The sequence below is a fragment of the Ursus arctos genome, unplaced genomic scaffold (genome assembly GCF_023065955.2).
Source record: "Ursus arctos isolate Adak ecotype North America unplaced genomic scaffold, UrsArc2.0 scaffold_22, whole genome shotgun sequence".
Taxonomy (NCBI): Eukaryota; Metazoa; Chordata; class Mammalia; order Carnivora; family Ursidae; genus Ursus; species Ursus arctos.
The window spans coordinates 25,897,693-25,920,810 of NW_026622897.1; the positions used below are offsets into that span (position 1 = coordinate 25,897,693).

A 23,118-nucleotide genomic window follows, 5' to 3' on the forward strand; every position below is an offset into this window, starting at 1 on the left:
TGACAACTAAAAAATCAGAAAAAGAAACTAAGAATTCAAAAAAGCACCTTATCTCAGGTGACCTAATGATGGCCCAAGTTGAGACTAGAACCTAGATCTTTTGGTTTATGAAATTGTATTCATAAAATGTCACCTCCAGGAAAAAGTACTACTGAACCCGTATGGTTTTGAGCAAATTTTTGTCTCTTCTGTTGCTGTTCTTGGCTGGTGAACAAGGAGTAACACCACTAAGGAAAATGCAGAGGAAAGGTTAAAGAAAGAAATGAGTAAAGGAGAATTGTTTGGGGAGAAAATAATTCAGGCGTAGAGGCAAGCCAAGTTCCTCTGACAGTAAACTTGGGGTGTTAGTTCCGAGTTGGGGGCTGGTGAGATTGTCATTCAGAGGGCTCTTTCTCTACGAGAAACCCCAACCCAACTCTGGTGGGGTTCCATCTTGTGACCCTCGGAACTGGTGTCCGTCTATGCATGTAGACAGATGTCTGCGTGGACCCCTCATTCCCTTCTACAGAGGTCATGAGGCTAATCCTGAAGCCCTGTTCCGGGAGGTTCCAATGTAGGAATTAGGAAAGATGAGGCAAGCACAGGATATTATCATCAAATGATGAGTCTAAGAGCTAGACCTGAGGAGGCTTTGAATTCAGCCATCAGGCACACAGGAACTAAGAAGGGCATAAAGGGGGCGTCTGCCTTCGGCTCAGGGCGTGATCCCGGCTTTCCGGGATCGAGTCCCACATCGGGCTCCTCTGCTGGGAGCCTGCTTCTTCCTCTCCCACTCCCCTGCTGTGTTCCCTCTCTCGCTGTCTCTCTGTCACATTAAAAAAAAAAAAAAAATCTTAAAAAAAAAAAGAAGGGCATAAAGGTTCGTGGAAGGAGTGGAAGGAGTTGAAGGAAGTCGGAGCGGATTCCTCACTTAATGATGGGATGAAGGTGTCTCGTCTTTCAGGTTCTTTCACTACATTTCAGTTATATGCGGGGGCGCGACAGATCAAAGTTCCCAGGCTGCCGCACGGAGAGCAAGCCCTAGCCCGTTTCTCAAGCCCGGTCGGTTTCCCACAGGCCTATATCCTGTGGACTTTTGTAGAACGACGACGCTGAGACACTCTGGTGGGAGCTGCAGGGGCACCCTCTTCCTGTCCTGGTTTGAAGGCTAAGCTACTTCCCTTTTATGACCACATCTCAGCATGAAGTGTCTGCTCTCTCTGTCACGAAACCTCTCAGGATCCGTACGCTGGTGGTGCTCCCAGGCCTGTGCTCAGTGGGTCGCCCCTGGGTTCTCTGAAGATCGCACCTGGCACTCCACTGTCCCTGCTGGTCCCAGGACAGTGGTGCCCGCGTTTTCACCCCTGCCGTGTGTGTGGTAGGCCTTTGCCGAGCTCCTGATATCTACTGTCTTATTTCCTCATCACACCACCATTTTGTGATAGGTACCACGATGACCATTATTTCACAAATGAAGTCATTTTCCCAAAGTCAAGGTCACACAGCTAGTGATGAAGATGATGAGTGTTTGACTTCTGGTCTGTCTGAGTCCAAAGCCCACGGTCATTCTTCATTGATAAATTTGTACTGAAAACATCAGTAAGTGAATGAACGCAGAGTGTTGGAAGAGTTAGGGGTTTTCAGTCAGGGTACTGCAGCTGTACCCATCATTCGTTCAAACGAGGACGACCTGAGAATATGAAAGGTAGCTTCTGCCCATGTCCCTTCCGGTCTTGGGCTGTGTGGCTTCTGTCCTATCTGCCCGCAACTGGATGCCCGCCCTCACCACCCGTCCCCTTCATCTCTGCACAGTGAAGTCCCCGATTAAAGTCATTTCTTGGGGAAACGTTTCCTCATCTTCCAGATTCCATGAGAACCTTCTGTCATATGCATTCTCTGATTTCCTCCTTATCACAACTGGATCTACTGTTTTGTAAAATTATTTCTTTACTATCTGTCTGGCCTGCTAGACAGTGTGCTTTTCGAGGGTAAGTCTCGTGTTGATTTTGTTTTTGCCTCTGTCACCCACAGCTTCAGGGCACTGGCTAGCCCACAGCTGGCATTCAGAGTGCACTAAATGCCTGTTTGTTATACAGATGAGTTTCTCACTTACATTTATAAATCTTAGAGTCTACCTCCTCCTCTCCTAATGCCACTTTAAATGAAGCTTGGGAAACCATGGTCAGTGCCTGGAAATCTGGGCATGCTAATGGGTCAAATGGATTCCAAGGGGGAGGTATGTTTTAGCTTGGTTTTCTTAGCACTGAGAATGTTCTTGAGGGCTTGCAGGGAGCATGGGGTTGAGTTCATTATAACCTCAAAAGTCATGAATGTAAATAAGAATAAGACCACTGCCAAACCTAACAGCACTAGGCTATAAGCAAATCAAAGGCAGGGGCTATGTGTTTCATTTTTGTACCAGTAACTCCAACGAGATTCCCACTGCATCAGAAGAGCTCAAAATCTACCTGTCCATGTTTACTGAATACACTGAATTCAATTGAATAATTGGATACCCAGAGGTATTCTGAGCAGTAAGAGTATCACTTTTTCGGTAGTTCTCTCTCTTGCCCACAGACGTAGCAGCCAAAGGAGGTATTTTATTCATTAGCTCGCAAGCAGTATCCTTACCTGATACTTGTAGCAGAAAGCTCCACTGGGAAGGAGCCAGGCATCCTGAGTTCTAGCTCTGATTTACCAGTTATGACCTTTATGTCCCCGCGGTAACGACCTCTCCCTCCTGGGTTCAATCCCCCACTTAGGAAATAAGTGTGTTATACGGAATATCTTCCAAGGTCCCCTCTGACCATATCATTCTATTATGACCAAAACCTAGGTAAGGAAAAATTTTGCCCCAAAGACCCCTGGCTTGTGGGATGCTCCCCTTTGGGCCTCTGGCTTTTGCTTTCATGGCACTTTGATTTCAATCATTCATTGTGCTCTCCCTTACTTTTCCGTCTGCCTACCGATTATTCTTCTGACCATCTCTCCCCTTCATGTACCTCTTAGAAAGTTGCGTGGCTTTCAAAGCCCATAGATAGCCTGACCTTTGCCACTTTTTCCTGCTTTCCCTTTCTCTTCTCTCTATTCGTGACCCCTTTTTTCTCCTTGGAGGCTTCTTCCCCTTCTTCAAGTTGCTCTTTTGCTGTATCTGTTGAAATCCTAACATGCTGGACTCTAGCCCAGATGAACAATGATTTTATTTTGATCTTATATTCATATAGGTGGAAAAGAATAGTGTGTATTTTTCCAAAGTCCAGCCCATCCCGGCTCCCCTAGAGGCAGCTCTTTATCCAGATCCACACTGCCCTTTCTGATTAAACTTTTCAATGTGTGCTCCGTGCCAAGCCACTCTAACTGCCCTGCATTTCTCATCTTCCTGCCTGCGCTCCTATTTGGAATCTCCACCAGGAGAGGGGGGCCTTTAGCCTTTTTAGAGAAGGAGAAGCAGAACTGGCATTTCTTAAGCTAGTGCTCTTCTTTTGGTCTTTTGTGTGTGTAGAATATTCATGGCTCTTTAGTAGCTAACCCTGGCTTACTGTAGGTAACATAGAGTAAAACAAAAACAGCAGCCAATTTCCCTTTTGCTGAGAATTTCTTTCCTGTTCCAACCCTGCTTTAGTGTGTAGATGTTACTGCTGCCAGAAGTCTCTCTCTACCCCTGTCTCCTCACCTGCCTGCCAGCTCTCCAGGGTCTGCAAGGCAAGATCCCACCTCCCCCTCCTTCGCAGTCAAGGGATCATTAAAGGGAGTATGATTGTTTTCTTTTGCTCAGCGTGTGTGTGTGTGCGTGTGTGTGCATGCGCGCGGGTGTGTGTATGTGCGTGCGCGCGGGTGTGTGTATGTGTATGTGTGTCTGTGAGCTTGAAAGGCATTGTCCTATAGATATTTTTATAACCTGAAGCAATTACAGCTGTCAGCACAGAGACAAGATGTGACAAGTTGATTTATGTGTACGGTATATGTGTATGCAGGAGGGAAGGGAGGAAGGAGAGGGAGACGGGGGGGGGGTGGGGAGGAGAAGGTGGAGGTGGGCGCTTGTTAGGATGCTGCTTTCCAGGAGGCAGAAAGGAAGTTGTTTCTATAAAGAACACAAATAATGAAATTGCTTCGACTGTCATCCCTTTTTCATTAACTCAGATATGCTGGGGAAAATAAAATAAATCCAGCAGTTTTTATGAAGTACGAGACAGGATACAAGATAAGCCACTAAGTGTTGGTTATATTTAGGGATTAGAGGATGGGCAGGGAGTTGACATATGATTTTGATTTTGATCTTCATCTATTTAAACAACTTCATCAAGGAGTTCGAATGAAATGGATTCTGCTTTGTTAATTACGCGGGCATCTCTGGTCTTTCACCACTTTCTAAACTTCCATTTTTTGAATAAAGTTTGGGTCCCTGGGCCCAGAGAGCAGGTAAGAGGTTGCAAGTGATTTTTCTCTCTGCACCCCGAGCCTTACCTGAGCTCTGCTGGGTTTCCTACCTGACGCTGCAGCTCAGCGCTCTCCCTTCAGGGCCAGAGACAAAGATGGTTTGACTGTCAATGGCATGCAGACTGGTATAAACTGAACATCTTAAAGAGCCCCTATGAAGAATTATTTTCCTGCCCAGTCATAATAATGAAGTGGTGGCAGGCAAAATGTATTAATAAAGCATCTTACACCTTAAATGGATTCTAAGTATTTTCCTGTAGAGTTAATCATGTACGTAGGTCCCTAGGGAAGGCCAGTTGTTGTCATTATCCACATTCCCAGATGCAAAGAACTAATGCTCATTTGTATCTACCTGGGAATTAGACGCAAGAGCCAGGACTAGAATTTATTATGAAAGGAATCATCCCTGCCATTCCCAAGCCTGTAGGGAAATGACTCCAAAGCCCAGAACGAATCCCTCTCCCTTCCCCACTACTGTAATTATTTCCAGCTGAGGTGGTGAGGATGCGTGTACACAGAGGGGTGGGGGGGGGGCATGAAGGACAGGTAAAACAGATCTATGGATGATTAGAGGTAACCCCTCGGCTTTAGGGAAAGAACCCCAAATTCAGTGGACTATAAATCAGCAAACACAATCTTCCTCTTTACTTACTATTTCCAAAGTTTCCCATTGTAAAATGGACATAAAATAGGGTCTTGCAAGAATGGACTGGTGCAAGAATAGGTTTTTCTCTTTATTTTTTTTTCAAAAATATAAACAAAACTCTCCTGCTCTCCACAGATGACTTTTTTTATTTTATTTTTTTTTACTGATAGTAAAGTCATTTGTCGTAGCCGTAAGTTGACAGTTGATTTTTCTGGTGCTATATATCAAATGGTCCCCATGGGCCAAAAGTAGCAGATGGGTTTCCCTGAGAATTTAATCTCAGCAGAAGTCACCGGAGATGAGGGAAAAATGGCCCTAATGGTGGATTAATTGAAATCTTCAGTGTAAGTTGCTCAACTTTTCTGGTTGATCACTTTACGATCAACTATTAAAAGGGAAAGCATGTTTGCTCAGTCTGTCTTTGTTGACCTGGAGTATCTGCTCCCACATCTGCAAACCCTACCTCCAATTCTACCAATCTAAAGTAGTTAGAGGAGGGAGTAGGAGGGTAAGATGCTTGTTTCATCTCTAACACAGGTGTTATGTACCTGTAAGTGGTGGTTATTACCTGCAAGGTGTAAGGACTTCTCTGACACCAGGACTCTTACAGTTAGAATGATTCAATCTTTTTGGTGTTGGCTAGATGGCTTTGGGAAGAACATTTTTCTGTTATTTAACAGCTGTTGAATAAAACCAGCTTCCCAGTGGGATCTGATAGAAAGTTGAGGGGGGAAGAAACAAAGTCACTGCTGGTTGCCTCTTCTCTATCCCCAGGGAGATTCTGGATCAGTGTAGGGAGCTCAGATCTGGAATTCCTTGAGGAGAGAGTATGCTTGTGTTGGCACTGCTATGTGGACTGGGCTGCTCGGGACTTCTCCCTAACTCAGGGGCCAGGCCCAGGAAGGGGAATGCACTTTCTGTCTGAGCTGGACTTCAGGGAGAAATTAAAATGTAGGTATGCAGGGATCCACAGAGCCAGAGAGGAGAAGTGACAGGAACTGAGGCAAATCCAGTTTTTCCCTGGGTTCCAAGAATTCAAAAAACACACCTCTTAACGATGAAATCAGCTCTGCAAGACTGTGAAACCCAGGGAACTTGGGAGCCCGCAGTATAAATAAAGCAAGTGGCTCACACTCATTCATCTGAATGAGCACTTTTGCAGGGCTAGCATCTTTTAATGTCGACAAAACAAGAATAAAGAATGTAAGTTAGTGTCGAAACTTGACCAAAATTTTGATGAGATTTTGCCAGTTTCACACGCTAAGGGGCTTCTGAGGTTTTGCATTTATTTTATGTGTGGAAGATCTCTGTTTAGAATGGTGGAGATGAGTCTCCGGTGTTTGAAAGTAGCTTTCCTGGGGGGGCTGGTGGGGTGGGCATTGACCATTGAATAAAAATTAGATTATTCTAAAGCGTCCTTCCAACACTCTAAATTTACTCTAAATGCTAATGGATTTAATCTGGTAATTTTAAAGGTGCATGCAAGCATGCTGCAGGGTTTTCCTTTCCTAGTTAATTAGTTTGTGACCCTTATTAAGATGTCTTGGGCTTATTAAGACTGTGTGGTAACTTTGCCTTTCTTCTTAATTTGGAAGTGACAGGTCTTCAAGGGGGGAAATGGTTAAACTCCTCGCCTTGGCTGGTGCACTGCCGCGGCGCGGCGCGGCAGGGGTTAAGGTGGGCTCCCGCGCCCCGAGCCCCGCGCCCGCCCGCCGGGATGAGCGCGCAGTCCGCCCGCTCGCTCGCCGCCGGCCCCGGAGAAAGTGGCGGTCAGTGATGGAGCTGCTGCCATGACAACCCCGGCGGTCTGGGCCCGCGCGCGTCGGGGCTGCTCCCGGGAGGAAGGCGGCGCGGAGGCCGGGGGCGGCCGCTGAGCGTGGCGTCCGCGCGGCTCCGGTGCCTGCTGCGCCTCGCCTTCCCCAGCGAGCGAGCGAGCGAGCGAGGGGCCGCCGCGGTGCGCTCAGCCGGGCCGCTCCTGCCTCGGCCGCCGCCGCGGCGCCTGGCCCTGCCGAGACCGGCCGGATCGCAGCGGCTGCAGCGCTCATTTCGGCTCGGAGGAAGTTGACCGGGAGGCTGCCGCAGGATCCCCGGGTTCGGATCGCACGAAGCTTGGCGGAGCCGCCTCCTGCGTGCTCTACTTTCCATCTTGGCTATTGTTACGGATTGTTTTTCTGCCGACGGTCCTTCCTCCGAAACTTACAAAGAAAGTGTTGGATTTCCCCTTGTTCGAACTAAGGAATTGCCGATCACCTCTGGGGAGCCGGATCTGACCCACCCCCTGTCCCCTTCTGGTACCAAAGTGCTTACTCCACTCCAAAGTGCCATGTCAGAACTGCTAACGGGAAGAAGGGACTCCTGAGACGTGCCCACACCTTTGCACCTGCCTTGCGCTTCCCCTTTCTTGGCCATCTTCCCCGGCCGAAGCAGCACCGAGGAAGCCCCCTTCGCTGTCCTCCGTGGAAATTGGTTATCCGAGGCCGGATTTGGGGGAGGAATATTAGACTTAGAGGAGTCTGCGCGCTTTTCTCCTCCCGCGCCTCTCGGTCGCCGCTAGTTCACTGCTGGGTCCCTGAGCTCGCTCCCTCACCCCACCCACTTCCTGTGCTCGCCCGGGGGTGTGTGTGTGCCGCGCCGCTGCCGGAGTTCTGGGAAGTTGTGGCTGTCGAGGATGGGGGTCTGTGGGTACCTGTTCCTGCCCTGGAAGTGCCTCGTGGTTGTGTCTCTCAGGCTGCTGTTCCTTGTACCCACAGGAGTGCCCGTGCGCAGCGGAGATGCCACCTTCCCCAAAGCTATGGACAACGTGACGGTCCGGCAGGGGGAGAGCGCCACCCTCAGGTAGGGAGCGGTCTTTCTTCGATGAATTGACGATGATGTGTGTGGGTTGTGGGGGGAGAGGGGCAGGGGTGCAGGTGTGTGCACTGGAGCAGCTGGCACGGAGGTCGCTGGTTCCTTAGGCTGCGGGATTCATGCATGAGCTGAGTGCCCTGCCTCGGGAACGTGGTGGTGTTAGGGAAACGCTCAGAGGTTGGGGAGATGAGTTGTTTTCCCAAAACTGGCCTCCTTGGCTCAGGACTTGGTAAGCATGAGGGGCGGCTGAGGCAGGGAGTCACTGAGATTGAGGGCAGTGGCCTGGGCACTGTGTGTGCCGGAACCTGGTGGCCATGGTGCCTGGGGACGGGGCACCTCCCAAAGGACGAGTCTGGCTTCGTGTGAATGCCTTCACTCTGCCCATGCCATGGGGAGTTGCCAGTGGGCTTTTGTATTCTGGCAGAACTGCTGTTTTGTCCTGGGCTTGGCTGTGTCTGGGCATTTCTGGGGTGCCTTAGTGGCATGAGCCGGTGGGTAGAAGGACATGCTTTTTCTTGTCTAAACATGGCTTTCTGAGATTGAAGTCATGGAGACGCGTCTGATGTGTCCATGGAAAATATCATTAACTCTGGTTAGCTGTTCTCTCTGGTGCTGTCCACTAAATCAAGATGTGCAAAACTCATGTACTGAACAGATCGGAGATTTCAGGGTTGAGTTGGGTCCTGATTGGCTTCTGGGGTTAAGGCTTGCAGTATCTGAGGAGGAGAAGAAGACTCTTGGCTATGTCTTGTGTAAGGTGGGATGAGTCTGTGTCCCGGCTTACCCTGTCTACTGGCATGTTAACTCAATTTTCAGTGTCTACACACTGCACCACTTGTAAGAGGGTAACAGAGAATTAGTGATTATAGTGGGGAATCTTACTCTCTAGAATTTTAGAAAGAGTCAGCATGAGGTAGAAGTTAAGAAGGTTCATGAGAAGAATGATTTCTCTGCCTCTTTGATTTAATATGCCTTCTTACATGAAGTTTCCCAGACTGGGCCATTGAGCTGGCTGCAAGGCAACATGGCAATATTCCTGTCCTTCGCCTGTGAAGGTTCTTGGAAAGATAATCTTGGTGCTGGTGTCCATTGTTTTGCCCCTGTGTCTGTTCTTCTAAAATTGCATTCTTTGTGGATGGTACCCTCAAGGAAAAAGCCGCAGGGCAGAAAATGTTGAGGAGGGGGCCCTGGCAGTACAGGGCTGACTTGTCAGGATATTGCCAAAGGAAGTTTGTGATTTACGGACCCACACAGGGCCTGCAAAGCATCCCATCTTCCACTGCCTTTGGGGAACTGATGTCCATGGCCCCAGTGAATTCCTACTTATTCATTGGCTCAGGAAACCCACCTCTTCCACTAAGCCCTTTAGGGACAATTTTGAACAAAGGTTAAGTACCTAACTGCCTCCCACCCCGGAATTACTAGATCTGCTTTATAAGGGGATTTCACAGAGCTCTAAAAATGCTGTGATTTCAGACTACTTAACGAGAGATACAGAAATGAAGCCCTAACACAATACGATGATGAATTTAGTGTTCTCTGGATGTTCCCTTTGTCCCCAACCCTTAGCTGCAAGCAGTAGTCCCCAAGAGATAAGAAAGAGTCATTCTCACGTGGAGAACATTTTAGGAACAGATTGGATGGTATTTTCAAGGAGAAGGTGGAAGGTAGTCAGCTCTGGAGATTTGGAGAAAAAGAAACAGCAAAGGGGCCCTGACAGACAATGGTCCCACATCGTAGGAACAATGATGGGGGGGGGTGGTTGGATGAGCCAGGATCTGGTCTTAGCCCCAGAGGGCAGCCCCTGAGGTTCATGAGACCCAAGACTCTCTGGAGAGTGGCTGAATTCAGCAGACTCTGAGCCAGGGCATGGGCCTTTGGTAGGAACAGCTTCTCTTTAAAACCGCATTATCATTTGCTGGATGCTTCTCTTTCTTTATTTTTCCTTCCGTGCCTTTCTTGCTCACTCTGGGCTTCCCTGTCCCTGTTCCTTTCAGGCACTAAGGTCTGTTTGCATTTTCCCATCTGCTCTGGTCTTGTTTGGGTGTAGATGGAGGTGGTGGGATATGGTGAGGCTTCCTCTTTAGACCCAACACTGCCATGGCATAAAAAGGCCCTCCTAGAACAACTCCCGCCATTCTGTGCCACATTCAGTGCCAGCTCCTGGGACGAAATGTCTCACTGACATGCAGAAGGAAGAGCGTTCCAGTGGATGGAGCCCTACAGAGCAGGGATTAGAGGAGCTAGGATGTGACTGACACCAACCCAACGGCCATGGGCCTGATTTAGGGTGTGAACTGGGTTAGCAGGTGTCACAGACGGCTTGCACAGAGGGTGCTCATGCCTCTCCAGATGACCTTCATTCTTCTCATGCTCTCATGCACTGGAGCTAGCGAGGTCCGCCATGTTGGGGGGTACTTTTGTGGCGTGTGAGCCCTTGAACTTTCAAGCATAGTCTCTGTACCATGTAATTCTGTGTGCAAAGAAGCAAATAGGAATTTCAGAACGTATTTTGTTTGCGTAAAAATTGCTACATTTGCACATAACCTGACTCCGGGTTGTAGCCCTCTAGTGACTCAGGGCTCTGGGTTTTTTGTTTTGGTTTGTTGCTTTTTTGTGTATTTATATGGATCTTTTCTTTTTTCTTCCCTCTTTCCCTTCCTATCTTCCTCCGTCCCTTCTTCTTTCCATTCCTTCGTTTTCGTTCAGCATGTGACCAAGCTACACAGATACAAGTAGGGAGGCCTGGAGCATCTCTCTCCGCCCTGGATTGCCTCGCTATCCACAGCGCCTTGGCTGACCAGGAAGGCCATGCTTGTAGTTTGCTTCTCAACCAGCAGAGGACTTTTTGCTCTGGTTTCATGTTAGTCTGCTTTGTTCTCACCAGTTTTATTTTTTGAAGATCTCTTCTAGTCCCCATAGAACAAATGCTTCAGCTGCAGATTCTAATGTGAGGAAACTTTTAAAAATGTTTTATTTCATCCAATTAGCGCTAACGATCCTTGCGGAGGTATTGGGAAACCTTTCACCCAACCGTGGCATTGACAGCCTGAAAGGAAGCGCAAACAATTTGCAATCTCCCACCCTTTCTGCCCTCCTGCTGTTAATCTGTATGCATATTTTTTTAAAAGGATGAGGTTAGGTAGAACAGAATGTGCAGTAATAACATTAACCAAGGTTTAGGGAGCAGTTGCTCTGTGTCAGGGAGAATTCTGTTTTACATAGTATCTCACCTGTTGTCCAGCCTCCTGATACTAACATTCAACCCTAATAAAGACCCTGCGGTGTAGGTGCTATTCTTATCCCCATTTTGCAGATGAGGAAACTGAGGCACAGAGCATTTACATCGTTTGATTAAGGTTGCACAGATAGGAAGTTTTAAAGCCAGATTATGAGGCATTAGTAATAATGTTAATAAAATGAATAGCACTGTCAGTGATCGGTCAGTTACAGTGTGTCTTAAATATTTTGTATACATAGTAACATTTAGTGCTTACAACAACTCCGTAATACACACTTAGTTATCCAGACTTCCTAGCTGAGGAAGCAGAGGCCCGGGTGTAGGGGGTGGGGGGTGGGGGTGGGGGAGGGGAGATATAGGTAGTATTACACAAGAAGCAAGGGGCAGAGCTGGAGTGCTAATTCAGGGTTTACTCCCTGATCTTGTGCACCTCGCTTTCCCCCACTGCATTCTGTGTTCTAATTCCTTGCTGGTACTTAGAGTCTCCCCTAGTCATTCTGGCTTAGACCCTCTCCTGCAATGTCGTTGAACTTTCTATGTTCTTTTTCCTCGTGCATTGGGGGGCAGCTAGTGGTTGGAAAGCAGAGATCTTGCCGTAAAATGTCATGAGCACTGTGTGCTCCCAGATGTTTCCTGAGCAGATAAAGTAAATGGAAACAAAACATAAATATCCCCCAGCCTATGTTCCATTTGTCTCTTTACCGCATTTCTCCATCATTTTATTTTAAAATACAGCTGTGGTCAACCAACAAAGACTTATTGAGCGGTTCTTACAAGAAGGGCCCTGAGCTGGGTTTTGGGGTGTGAAAAGGCATGAGGCTTAGACTTCGTACTCCGGGCTCTTGAGTCCAACTCAAAAGGCTCGGCGTGGGCAAAGAGGTAACCGACAGGTGAGGCAGAGTGTGCCCATTGGCGAATGGGCAAAATGTATACATGTGGTCAGAAAAGAGCTTCCTGACTGGGCTCCTCTATGGAAATACTGAAGAAGGAGTGAGGAGTGGGAGAGACTGAGGTGCCTAACAGTGTGGATGTCACTAATTTGGAGACCTTCACTAAGTGTCCATCTGTAGCTTGGCAATTCTGAGGAATGTGTTCCATGCTATCATAGATTCCCCCAATAAGGCACCAGCTAGTTAAGTGAATTATTTCATTGGGATCATCTGGTAAGGGAGTATTAGGGGCTGAGGGTACCTTCTGTCACTTATCTGGACTCTAGGCTTTACCACTGCACAGTGTTGGTATTTTTGTTGTTGTTGTTGTTGTTTTGTTGTTGTTTTTTTTTTTTTTTTTTGGATGAGTTAAGAAGAAAAGATCCGAGAAATGTACAAGATTGAAGTTAGATTTTGATACAGTAACTCCATGGAATAGCACAGAATAATGTGTTTTTGATATTTGAGAAAACCCATGGAGTGCCCTTCTAAACATAGGAAGCTGTGGCATACTTTATTTATATCATGTAAAACACTTAGCATCTCACTCTACAACAGATGGGTTCTCTCTTCTCTCCAGCCAGCTCAAGGCCTCTTGAGGGCAAAACTATGCCTTCTTAATGTTTGTGTCCCAATACCCAGCACATGACGTGGTCCATGGTTTTTGCTAATAAAGTCTGAGTGGCTATCCTGCCTGTCTTTGTGCTGTAGACATCCTGGCCTTTTCTCCACCTCATGAACATAGAAAGTGAATTCTTGCTACAGGGGTCTTCTACTTGTGATCCTCACTGTTGGGAATTCCCCTACTCCAGATCTTTCCATGGACAGGTACTTATCGTTTTGGCCTCATCTCAGATGGAACCCCTCACTGAAATCTTCACTGACACCTAAGTCAAAATGACCCCTACTACTCCTTACACTACGCCTTACGCTGACATACCACTTAGGATTTGTTTTCTTTGGAGCAGGTATCCGTATGTCAAGTTTTCCTATTCAGGTATTTGATTATGTGTTTATGGTCTATCTTCCCCAACTGGACTGTAATTTTCTGGCCAATAGAAGGTATTCAGGACGGAGTTGCTGCATGAATGGATGCGGGAAATCCGAGATCACTGTCTTCTCCTCCTTGCCCTTCTCTGTCCCTTTCCCTGAGTTGTCTCGAGTTGTCCTTGCCCTGGACCTGTTTCTGGCTCACTGTCATTTCTGACTGGCCACCCAGCTGGGTGAGGTTGCTCTCGAGGACTTACAAACACACATAAGTTACCTGGGCTGTTGTCTTTCTGTTAGGGACGCAGATGGGCCGTGTCATCTGGCCGTTCTGTCAGAGCTGCACCCAGGATGAGTGCCTCCTTTCTGCCAGGTCACTTCCCGCCCCAGTCCTTAAGCCTTTGAAGAAACGCTCCTCTCTGATGAGGGGTTCAACCCCAGGGGCAGCGCGGGGATGTGGGCATTTTCCAGATATGGAGGGGCACAGACACGCACCTCTCCGCCCCCCATCCTTGCTTCTCTCTGTGTGCAGTTTGCTGGCAGTGGTGGTCTCGTGCTGCAACTATCGATCCGTTCTTGATGAGTTAACTCGTTCAGAATAGCAATGCCACTCCGGAAGCGTGTGCCGTTCTGACTGCACTGCCTCCTCCCGGGATCGACCGCGGTGTGCTCACCTCCGGGGCTTGCCAGCCATCCAGCCGGTGGACTGTGGCTCAGAAGAGCATGGACAGATGGGGTTGTGGAGGGAGGCTCCTGGAAGCACACTCAGACTTTTGAGGAGCCAAAAACTAAAATGGGAAAACGAAAAACCCAAGCAGGCATGGGGCAGAAGGAGCAGGACTATGCCAGTTGTCACGGGAACCTGGCGAAGAGCACAGAGGGGCAGGCTGGGCCCTGGGCCTCCGACACTTCTCACCTGCAGGTAGAGATGCCTCTCAGGAATGTTTCTTTTGAGTTTGAAAGGATTGCAGAGGCCAGGGAGTTGAGCCACCTGGTTGGACAGATAACGAGGGTAGTGATAATCAGTATTGCGCAAAGACGCCTTCAGAAGGGTGAGGTGGCGCTGACATCAGCCCATGCTTCCTCACTTGGCTGGGAGCCCCAGCGTAGGGCTACCTGTGCCTGAAAGAGGGCCACCTTTTCCTGCCGAGTGCAAAGCACCCTGCTGACAGCATCGCGACCGTCAGCGAGCATCTATGTCCCAGCTTGCTCCTCGCTGCTGGTCACATCTGGCACTGCAGCCCAGGTCCTTAGCCTCCAGCTCCAACTCTGATCGCACATGGGACCGCTCCGTTCACTGTGTCAGGCTCCGTGCAAAGCCCTCCACGAGCAGGGTCTTCTTGAATCCTTATAGCTGTTCCGTGAGGTGGATGCAATTATGATTCTGATTTTATAGATCAGGAAACCAAAGCACGGAGAAAAGTGAGGCATTTTCCCAGATCCCACAGTCAGATGGTGGCTGAGCCTGGAACTTGGAACCAGTTTTGTCTGACTCGAAGTTGGTTCTCTTTTTTGTACCACGGGACTTTTTCTCATTCTGTCTCTTCTTTGCTTCACTGCCAGGATGTACTTCTAGAAACCAGGTGGATTTGATTTTTTCCTCCTTGGCCTGGAGCGTTAAGAATCTCCTTTCTTGAAGTATTTGAGGAATGGGCTATGGGAGTGTTTACGCTTTTATGACCTGGAGACACAGAGAATGACCCAGCTGGCCTCTAGAAATTCCTGCTCATAACAAAACCCTAGAATCTCCGTAGTTTGCTCAGAGTCAATCTGTTCTAGGTTCTCCCACCAACCTTTTGCTTCAGAGAGCAGCAGTCTTGGACTGTTTCATAGAGAGTTAGCAAATCCTCAGCCATCGCCATGTATTTCTCTGTCCTGTAATATTGAACACACTGAGGTAGAAACACAGTTCTATGACCATGCCACATGCCAGTGTATCTGGATGCCCTGGTGGTGGGAGGCAGAGTGGGTGAGACCTTGACCTATAAACATTCTTCTTAGTTTTACTTGAAGTAGGGCCACTGGCATCTCTCAAGATGGGAGAATCTTGAAAAAATTTATGATTAATGTCAATAGCATATTTATTTTTTTAGGTTCAAAGTCTCCACTGATGGGTAGAATATAACATTATCCTTGCATTATTTGAGGTTATTTTGCTTCCTTGGGAGAAGGTTGATGGCTTTCCACTCTGTGTAATAGATTACTGGTAAGCGATAAACAATACAATTAACATCCTAGATAGCCAAAGAGTAGTGTTTTTAGGAAATTAAGAATTGGTTGGGTTTAGGAGGCAATTTTCAAATTGCACATGTGCACCAAGGAGAAGGAAGAAATAGGAATGTTCAATGGGAGCACAATTGCTAGAGGCAAAGATTTCCAATGAAGACCTTACTAACTCATGTTCTAGCAGGAATGGTATGCTAGGAAGAAAACAGACTGGGGGACAGGACTTAGCTAACCCTGACTCAGGCACTGTATCTATGACTGTCGGGCAAAAGTTTTTAATTTGTCTGTATAAAGAGGACAGTTATTACCTACCTCAAAGGGTTATTTTGGGTTAAAATGGAATCATGCACATAAAGCTTGGTGTATTTCTCTCCATATGTATATATATATGCACACATACGGATGTATGTATATTTACATATAATATTCACACATTTGGCAATTTTCATTATAAACTGTTGTAGTTTAAACACCCCTGTAGCTTCACTTTGAGTGCTACACCGGGTCTTGCTTATGAAAGATCTGCAGAGAGAGGAATGCCTCTCCACCCAGCCTAATTGTACTTCCGTGTATTTCTCCACACGTCTGTTTAGATCCTAGGACTCTTCTTCAGTTCAAGTAATTTCTTGCACTGTTTTATTTCTGACAGGGAGTGAGAAGAAAGGTATGTCTTTATTTTTCATAACAAGATTGTTGCGTAGCAAGTTCTGACAGTTAATGGCTCTAGAGATGAATTTCCTACCAAAAACAGCCACACAGGAGGCTATGTAATGGCAGGTTCTCTGAAACAAATGGTGGGGTTAGGAGTTCACGTGTAGATTTAGGATTCATAGACTTTTTTTCCTTGGAAGACTGATTTTTTTTTTTCCCCCGTGATAATTACACTGGAGTCAGCTGGCGAATAGAAGTAGGCATGCCATCGCTTGGGGAGGGGGGTAAGTCCTTCTGGCTTTAATGTTCTCTGATTGGACTCCTTCCATTCATTCACATCTCCTGTGCATTGGGAGGCCAGCTCAGGACTTGAACAGTGATGGTGCAAATTGAGAAGCAAATCTCTCTGCATTTGGTAATTTTTCCTCTGTTCAAGTCTGGGGTAAGACCAGTGTGCCTGGCATTAGAAACTGATCACAGAAATCACCAATGGAAGCACAAAAAACAGACCTTTACACTTCAACTGTAGGCCATGGAGCTCAAATTAATTTAAATCATAGATAGAAGTCTTCCTCTCTCCTTATCTGGCTTTCCCCAATCTCATGGATGGACATGGTTGTGTTATTTGGGTTTATTTGGGCATATTTGTCCAACTTGATCTCTTCTCAGTGTAAAATGCTTTGGCTCAGATAGCTTTGGGGGTTTAGATTTGTCTTATAAAATGAATATATGAAATGATCTTACAATCTTGCTGATGGATTTTTTAAAATAATAGAATTTTTAATGAAAAAAGCATCAACCACTAGACTGATGGAAAATGACAGAACTGAAATCAACAGTCAGATAAAGCTCTCTTGGCCACATGTAGGCAAAGGAAGACACATTTGTGTGAAAAATAATTTCTTGATTTTCTCTGGCTTTCAAACAGGCTATAATGGAGTGGATGAGTGGAAAAGTGCACTCACACTCAGAATAATCATCTTTGGACAAATTTACTCATCAGGAAAGCTCAATCCAAAATAATTCTAACCAGTTGGAAGCTATGAGGAAGATAGTAAGATAGAGAATATATGCAAATTCCTTTTAATTTGGTGCAGTTGTTACACATAAAAACTGGAAAGAGGAGTACTTTGGTGTTGTGGGTTGAATTGTGCTCCCCCACAAAAGAAAAACAAAGAGAGAGAGAGAGAGAGAGAGAGAGAGAGAGAGAGAAAAGATATGTTGAAGTCCTAATATCCAGTATCTCATAACGGGATCTTATTTGGAAATAGGGTCATTGCAGGGGTAATTAATGAAGTGAAGATGAGATCACACTGGAAAAAGGTGAGCCCCGATCCAGTTAGCTGGTATCCTTGTATGAGGATGGCCATGCAGAAACACAGTAGACACACAGAGAGAATGCCATGTGGTGACGAAGGCAAAGGTTGGAATTACACACTTGTTAAGTCAAGGACTGCCAGAGATGGTCAGTGAACCACCAGAAGGAAAACGCAAGGAAGGATTCTCTTTTACAGGTTTCATAGGGAGCATGGCCCTGCCAACACCTTGATTTCAGACGTCTGGTCCCTTGAACTGTGAGACAATAAATTTCTGTTGTTTTTAAGCCATGCAGTTTGTAACACTTGGTTATAACAGCCCCCAGGAGATGAATGGACTAGGAGAAAGAAATGATAAAGGAAGAGTTCTCTTAAGTAATCATCATATATAAAGGACCACTGAAAAGCCAGGTTAGACCACCCCCATCACCCACTGTGACACAGGCCACTGCAGTCCATAGAGGTTTCAGAGTTCTGAATGTTCTTGGCATGGCTGTCCCTCTCTTAGTCATGGTGACCCCCCAAGTTCTCCATTACAAATATCTAGGACGTTGAAATGGAGTAGGACTATACTTAGAGCTCACTACCCTCTTTTTCCTAAGAGACCATCAGGACAGGCCCTCGTGTTCCCACTTCTCAGTGACCTCAGAAGTCAAAGCCCTCCCCACCCAGCCCCAGGTCATGTGTATTGTCTAGATTCTTACTGTTACCCTGTGGTCCTGTACCCTCCAATGACCTAAACCAACTGAAGGCTTTCCCCTAATCCTCCAAACCTTTCTGCTATCTAAGCTTCATGATCTGTCACCAGCAAAATCTCTAGGTTGCCAGTCTTTTTTGTAAATGTCTCCTCTCTCTCTCTCACTCTCTCTCTCTCTTTTTTTCTTTTTTGCTGAACCTCAAAATGTGGCTGTTCCCTGAATTATTTCCATTCCTAGAGTCATGTTGACAGTGGCTGTTTTTCTCCTATGTTCAGCTTATGAGCCCTGGAAGTTGGATAGATATTCTCCTTGCTACTCACTTGGCTTCTGGACAGTCTTTGCCCTTCTTTTTCCGGATCCCTGCTCACGTTGGCGCACATGCCATGAGGTTGTGTTACCCCCAGCCGTTCTTGCTGCAGTCCTCTGCTCTGCCCTGACCAGTCTCTCCTGCTGGAGCCCCAGACCATATATCCTAGCACTAATCCACACATCTGCTTTTATGGCTCAGGCATTTTGTTTCTTGTCTTCCTTCCTTCCTTCCTTCCTTCCTTCCTTCCTTCCTTCCTTCCTTCCTTCTTTCTTTTCTTTCTTTCTTCCTTCCTTCCTTTCTCTCTCTCTCTCCCTTTCTTTCTTCTTTCTTTCTTTCTTTCTTTCTTTCTTTCTTTCTTTCTTTCTTTCTTCCTTCCTTCCTTCCTTCCTTCCTTCCTTCCTTCCTTCCTTCCTCCCTCCCTCCCTCCCTCCCTCCCTCCCTCCCTCCCTTTCTTTCTTTCTTTCTTTCTTTCTTTCTTTCTTTCTTTCTTTCTTTCTTTCTTTCTTTTTCAGATGTTTTAAACCCAATGCCTCCAGCCCAAGGTCTTGATCCCATCCCCATTTAACCCACCTCCAGCCACCAACTTGATCTTCCCTCCCCGTCTCCCTGGATCCTAGGAATGGGCACAACCATTCAGCCAGTGGCTCAGGCCCCAAAGCCCAATAGCTGCATATTTTTTCTTTCTCTCTTATGCTCCGTCTAATCCACCAGTACCTCCTGTGTGCCTTTACTTTTAAGATATCTTTTGAATCAGACCGCATTTCACCATCTCGAACACTACCTGTTTAGTCAAAACTGCTGTCGGCTGGATTATTCCAGTAGCATCTCATCTGATGCTGGTCTTCCCTGCTCCTGTGATGCTCTGCCAGAGGGCCATTCTCCACCTCCTGGCTCAAGTTGTCCTTTAAGAACACTGATCAAACTCATACCACTCTCTGTTCAAAACCCCAAGGTGGCTTCCAGTAGTATGCAGGAAGAAATGCAGACACGTCAGTGGTATAACACCTTTTTATTGCCTGGTGCCTGCCTACCCCTCAGACATTCCCTCTGTCACACCTGCTCCATTCACAAGGATGCAGTTGACCGAACTTCTCTGTTTCCTTGGACTCACCAGATTCTTGCCTGCCAAAATGCTCTTTCTTCTGCCAGGACCCACTGCAATGTTGTATGGCTGGAACTTCATGACATCCGTGTGTCTGCTCAAATATCCCATCCTCAAAGAAGACCTTCCAAACCCTGCTGTGTGAAACAGCTAGCCCGCCACCCCCCACTTTCCCTCTGTTCCCCTGCATAGGTTTAATTTTCATCATCACCCTTAACACTTAGAGAAACCTGTTATTTATTCATCTATTATTTATTTATGGCCTCTTCCACTAAAATGTAAGATCCCTAAGGCTACTGACTTTATTGCTCTCATTTATAGTGGCTAAATTATGGCCTGGAACGTGGCATGTATTAAGGAATAGTTGTTGAGTGAATGGGAACTTTATTAGGAATAATACTAAGCTGTTAATAGTGAAAATTATTTACCTTTCAGTAGGAAGAGGGGACTCGGGTATATTCTGAGTCTTCTGTATTGACAGAAGTTTGGGTGTTCCTGAACAGAGATGAAACAGATGGGATGTGATCTAGCCTTGGTTTTGTCTTCCAGGACGTGGAGTGGAATGGGAGGCTGAGGGGGGGGGGGACTTGTGCGGGCAATGTGACACGCTTCATAAAATCTACATGTGCAGGGGCTAAAGGACCTTTACATTTCCATTTTCACAAGAGGTTTTATGGAAAATCTAATAAACACTTGAAAATAAGGATTAGTTTTTAGTTCGTGGCCTCCAGCCATGGGGGAAGGGGAAGGAAGTGGCAGCTGGTCAGAAATCAGCCTATGAGCCTCACTTCTAACACATTATTCCGTGTCCATTATGTATTTTTAAAACTGTATTTATTAAGGGAATTCTACCTTAAGGCTACATAGCATGACGATTGAGCATAGGGTCTGCAGCCAGGCCCCTTCCTGGGGTCAAATCTTGGCTTTGCCACCTGCCAGTTGTGTGACCTTGGGCACATTGATTAACCTCACCGGGCCTCAGTTTTGTCATTGTTTGATAATAGGAGTAGTGAGCCAGGGGGGAAATCGGAAGTATTTAGAGCAGCGTCTGGCACTCGGTCAGAGTTAGCTTCATACAGCGGGGGGAAGGGCGGAGCATGGGGTGTATCCGCTGTGGGCAAATACAACGGCTTTGAAGCCGGTGACCCTGGGTGCCCCGTGGAGGCCGATGTTGCTGCAAGTCCGGTATCTTTGTGGTGAAATGATTTTGAACTAGGCAACTGTCATTGTTTTTGGAAGGTGAAGAGTGGCTGAAGGCTGGGGTGACCTGAGTTTCAGCCCTGGCTCTGTCACAACGCACCATGGGATACTGCAAAGAAAATTAGTGTGTTTCCCTGTTTCCCAGTTTCCCTGTGTCTGAAATGAGAAGGCAGGGCATGGCCCCTACTGCTCTGTTCAGTTCTTTACATTGGAGGAAGAGATTGTTAGCTGTTCAAAAATATATGGGCTGTTTATCCTCCTCCCTGGGCGTGAAGCTGGACTCCCCCTTTCCTAGCCTCTTTTGAATTTCGGGGTGGCCACGTGACCGAGTTCTACCCAGAGGAATGCGAGCAAAAGTGATGTGCCGATTGGCCCGTAAAAAGCTCCCATATGAAATACTTCACGCTGTTTCTCCTTACGCCATCTGGATGTGGATGTCCAGAATTACCTTGGAAACCCATGTCCTACTCGGCAGATGCTCCATCATGGGCCAAGTCACTGACTGCCTCTGCAGAGCAAGGCTCCCATGCCCCGCCCCGCCAGCTGACCCAGAACCTCGTTTGTGGGATTATTGCATGAAGGAAAAATGCACTTCTGTTGCGGCAGACTCCTGGGATTTTTAGTTCATATTTGTTACAGTAGCTGGCATTCTGCTATCTAATTCAGCACAACTATTCTAATTCCTATTTTCTTTTTTTTTTTTTTTTAAGATTTTATTTATTTATTTCACAGAGATAGAGACAACCAGCGAGAGAGGGAACACAAGCAGGGGGAGTGGGAGAGGAAGAAGCAGGCTCATAGCGGAGGAGCCCGATGTGGGGCTCCATCCCACAATGCGGGGATCACGCCCTGAGCCGAAGGCAGACGCTTAACCGCTGTGCCACCCAGGCGCCCCCTAATTCCTATTTTCTGATTTCAATTGCATAGAAATACACAGATTTTTTTTTTAAAGTCCAAACTTAAGCACTTATTAAAGTTTCCTGGCAAGCCTTATGGTGGTTTTTGCATGTGTCTGAAAGTGGGAACCATGGCCTTTTCAGACTGAAGCCTTAAATGTTTGATTTTCATTTGCTTGACTCTGTACATCTCTGAACCAAGTAACATGTCTGCTTTACAGAATATGGGAAAACCAGTGACAAAGAAAAGTTCTACCTTGAAATAAATTAGCACATGTCCATAAGGGCTACAACTCGAGACATACCGTAATTAGTGAGAATACCTCTTAGATGACAAATTGCTCATTAATGGCTGGAGGTTTCTTACTTAGCATAACCTTTTGTGCTAGAGATATTCCAGCACTCAGTGTTTTAATTGACACAGTAAAGAGACAGATGGGGTGATTTATAGGCTTTTTTGTAAAAATGTTGAAGAAAAAGGAGAGAAAACCACTGTCAGAGGTCAGATTTTAGAAGTGCGACCAGGTGGTAGGATAAAGTAAGTGCGGGGGGGGGGGGGCGGGAAGGAAAGCATGGGAAGGCAAGGAGGAAGGCAGTCGTGGCAGGAGATCTACAAGGAGCAGAGGCCACGCTGACGCATAGAGTCAGCGATCTCGTCTTAGGTTCGTTGTTGCCTCAGAATGATGCAGAACACTGGTCACATGTTACGAGCTTAATGCCTTCTTGGGGAATAAATGGATGAGCTGGTTTGTGTCACTTTAGCCTGATGTCCTATGCGTCTTGTATGTGCCAGGCTCTGTACTAGGCATGGATTTCCTTTTTCACGAAGTGATTTTTAGTGAGGGGTGACCAGGGCTGTAGCTTGTATGAATTGGAAAAAAAAAAAAAAAAGGTGTCCTGTTCCAGCACACAACTTGCACAGACCAGTTAAGAATAGGTGCCCTTCCGCTAGTCTCACAAGTCCATCCCTAGGGCTCCTAGTGGAATAGACAGAGCTGTGCTTCTTTAACTCCCTCCACCCACCGTCCTTGGGCAATGCACAACCTGTGCAACTGTACTCAACAGGGACCAGTTATCACTAAATAAATAAGTAGACAAACTGTATTTTGTGTACTGGAAAGCACTATACCAGAATATGGGTAAGGGACAGAGTAACCTGGGGTGCGAGGAGAGGGGTGTTTGCAGGGTGGTCAGCAGCATATGATCTCTGCAGGAATCAGCAGGAGAAACCTTCTCGGCAGAGGAGTCAGCAAGTTTCATGATCTACTGAAAGACAGGCAGGGCAAAAAGGAGGCAGTCTCAAAACTGAAGAAGGGGTAAGGAGTACAAAGAGACATTTGGGCCCCTGAGTGTCTGTGAGACCTAGTATAACATACAAATTAAGGAGCAGATGATGATAGCGGCACCAATTTTAGGAGATGAGAAATAAATAAAAATCCTGCATAAACAAAGGCAACACCTGTGTTGATTTTATTTGCTCTGCATAGTTTCCATGTGGATACTGTCTGGGCTGTTACAGCTCTGTGGTTTCGTGGCAGCCAATATTTGGTGCCTCACCTGCCTCACACGCACCTAGCCATATGGGTCTAGTGTTTTCTAACTGAAATGTCATCCTTCTCTGGTCCATTATGCTTTGCCATTGTCATTTATCAC

The 23,118-nt window shown here is 46.7% G+C and overlaps 1 protein-coding gene across 6 annotated transcripts in view; it reads left to right on the forward strand.

Moving 5' to 3' along the window:
* Positions 1-23,118, forward strand: part of NTM (neurotrimin) — a 927,363-nt gene that overhangs the window by 524,947 nt on the left and 379,298 nt on the right. For 5 of the 6 annotated variants that reach the window (XM_057316613.1, XM_048217123.2, XM_057316615.1 and 2 more), the window contains one exon: positions 7,813-7,897. In XM_057316613.1, coding sequence (XP_057172596.1) covers positions 7,813-7,897 — 85 coding nt within the window. Of the gene's footprint in view, positions 1-6,992; positions 7,898-23,118 lie in introns of those variants that run through there. The other variant, XM_057316616.1, reaches the window with a different exon arrangement.